The sequence below is a fragment of the Fukomys damarensis genome, unplaced genomic scaffold (assembly GCF_012274545.1).
Source record: "Fukomys damarensis isolate Sample0158 unplaced genomic scaffold, DMR_v1.0_HiC HiC_scaffold_37, whole genome shotgun sequence".
In the NCBI taxonomy this organism is placed as follows: Eukaryota; Metazoa; Chordata; class Mammalia; order Rodentia; family Bathyergidae; genus Fukomys; species Fukomys damarensis.
In genome coordinates, this window is record NW_022900949.1 from 624,740 (window position 1) to 625,934 (window position 1,195).

General features: G+C 60.3%; 1 protein-coding gene across 1 annotated transcript in view; it reads right to left on the reverse strand.

The window, feature by feature from the left end:
• The window catches only part of Mvb12a (multivesicular body subunit 12A), a gene marked incomplete at its 3' end in the record, with an annotated part of 3,016 nt that extends 2,013 nt beyond the window's left edge, over positions 1 to 1,003 (reverse strand). The window contains exons 1-3 of the mRNA XM_033759368.1: positions 992 to 1,003; positions 185 to 561; positions 4 to 77 (exon numbers count right to left, since the gene is read on the reverse strand). Of these exons, the coding sequence (XP_033615259.1) occupies positions 4 to 77; positions 185 to 561; positions 992 to 1,003 (463 nt within the window). The remainder of the gene's footprint in view (positions 1 to 3; positions 78 to 184; positions 562 to 991) is intronic.
• Positions 1,004 to 1,195: the final 192 nt, after the last annotated feature.

Here is a 1,195-nt window from a genome sequence, read left to right on the forward strand (position 1 = left end):
GGCTCAGGCCGCGGGGCTTGGGCACTGGCCGCGGGGCCTGGGCCTTCTTGCACCAGATGGCAAAGCCTCCCATGTCCCTGAAGGAGAGCAGAGGGGACCCTGGGCCCTGTGCCGGGGAGTTGGGGGCCCCATTGTCTGCAGCAGGGGTGGGCGGCCGGAGGGGAGCGAGGCCGGGCGTCCCTACCCCACTCGCAGGTACCCGGGCACCGTCTTGGTCTTCCCACTGAGCCGGACGTCAAACACAGCAGTGTCGGCTGCACCCAGGGGCACCAGCTTCACACATAAGCGCTTCTTCTTGGACACAGAGGCCTCTGGAGTGGGCAGGCAGTGAGACAGGGGAGCAGGGCGGGGTGGGGGCCCCACAGGCGGCTGCAGGTAAAGCTGCCCAGACTGCCGAAGGCAGCCACCAGCCACGGGAAGGCACAGGGAGGCAGCCCCGCAGGAGGGGCTGCACCAGGCCTCTGGGGGCACTGGGAGAGCTGATCTCGGGAGCAGGAGGAAGGGCCCCTGTGGGGCGGTGTGGGCTCCTGCCTGGCCCTCCCAACCCACTTCCCTAGTTCTCTAATCCAGCGGCCACAAGCTACTGCTCTAGAGCCACATCCAGCCCGTCTGTGCGGCCAGGGAGTGAATAACGGTATGTACAATTTGTAAAGAGCTTCAAAAGCTGGGCATCCAAGTGCACACCGGTAACTCCAGCACACTGGGAGGCCTGGGCAGGAGGACAAAAGTGGGAGCCCAGTCTAGGAAACTGAGTGACCTTGTCTTTAAAAATACTAAGGACTAGGGGTACAGCTTGGGGTGAAGGTCCTGGAGTCAAGCCCCCATACTGAAAAAAAATGTTGTAAAGAAAGACATTATGCTGGCTGGGGGTGGTGGCGAGTTCGAGGCCAGCCTGGAATACATAGTGAGACCCGATCTCAAACAACAACAACAAAAACGAAGATAATAATATGCTACAGACATCACCTGACCTGCAAAATCAAAAACGGACGGTCTGGCCCATTATGTAAAGTCCGACAACTCCGGCATCAGTGAAAAACACCAGAACCAAACGCAAATGACAAGAAGTGGTGGGAAGCTTCAGGCCAAGCCGGGAAGCCACCCGGGCTGTGGGATCACAGAAGCGAAGGCAGGCAGGGAAGCTGAAGCCAAAGCTAAGGACGGGTCCGGGCAGAGGCGGCGGCGGCGGCCAGGC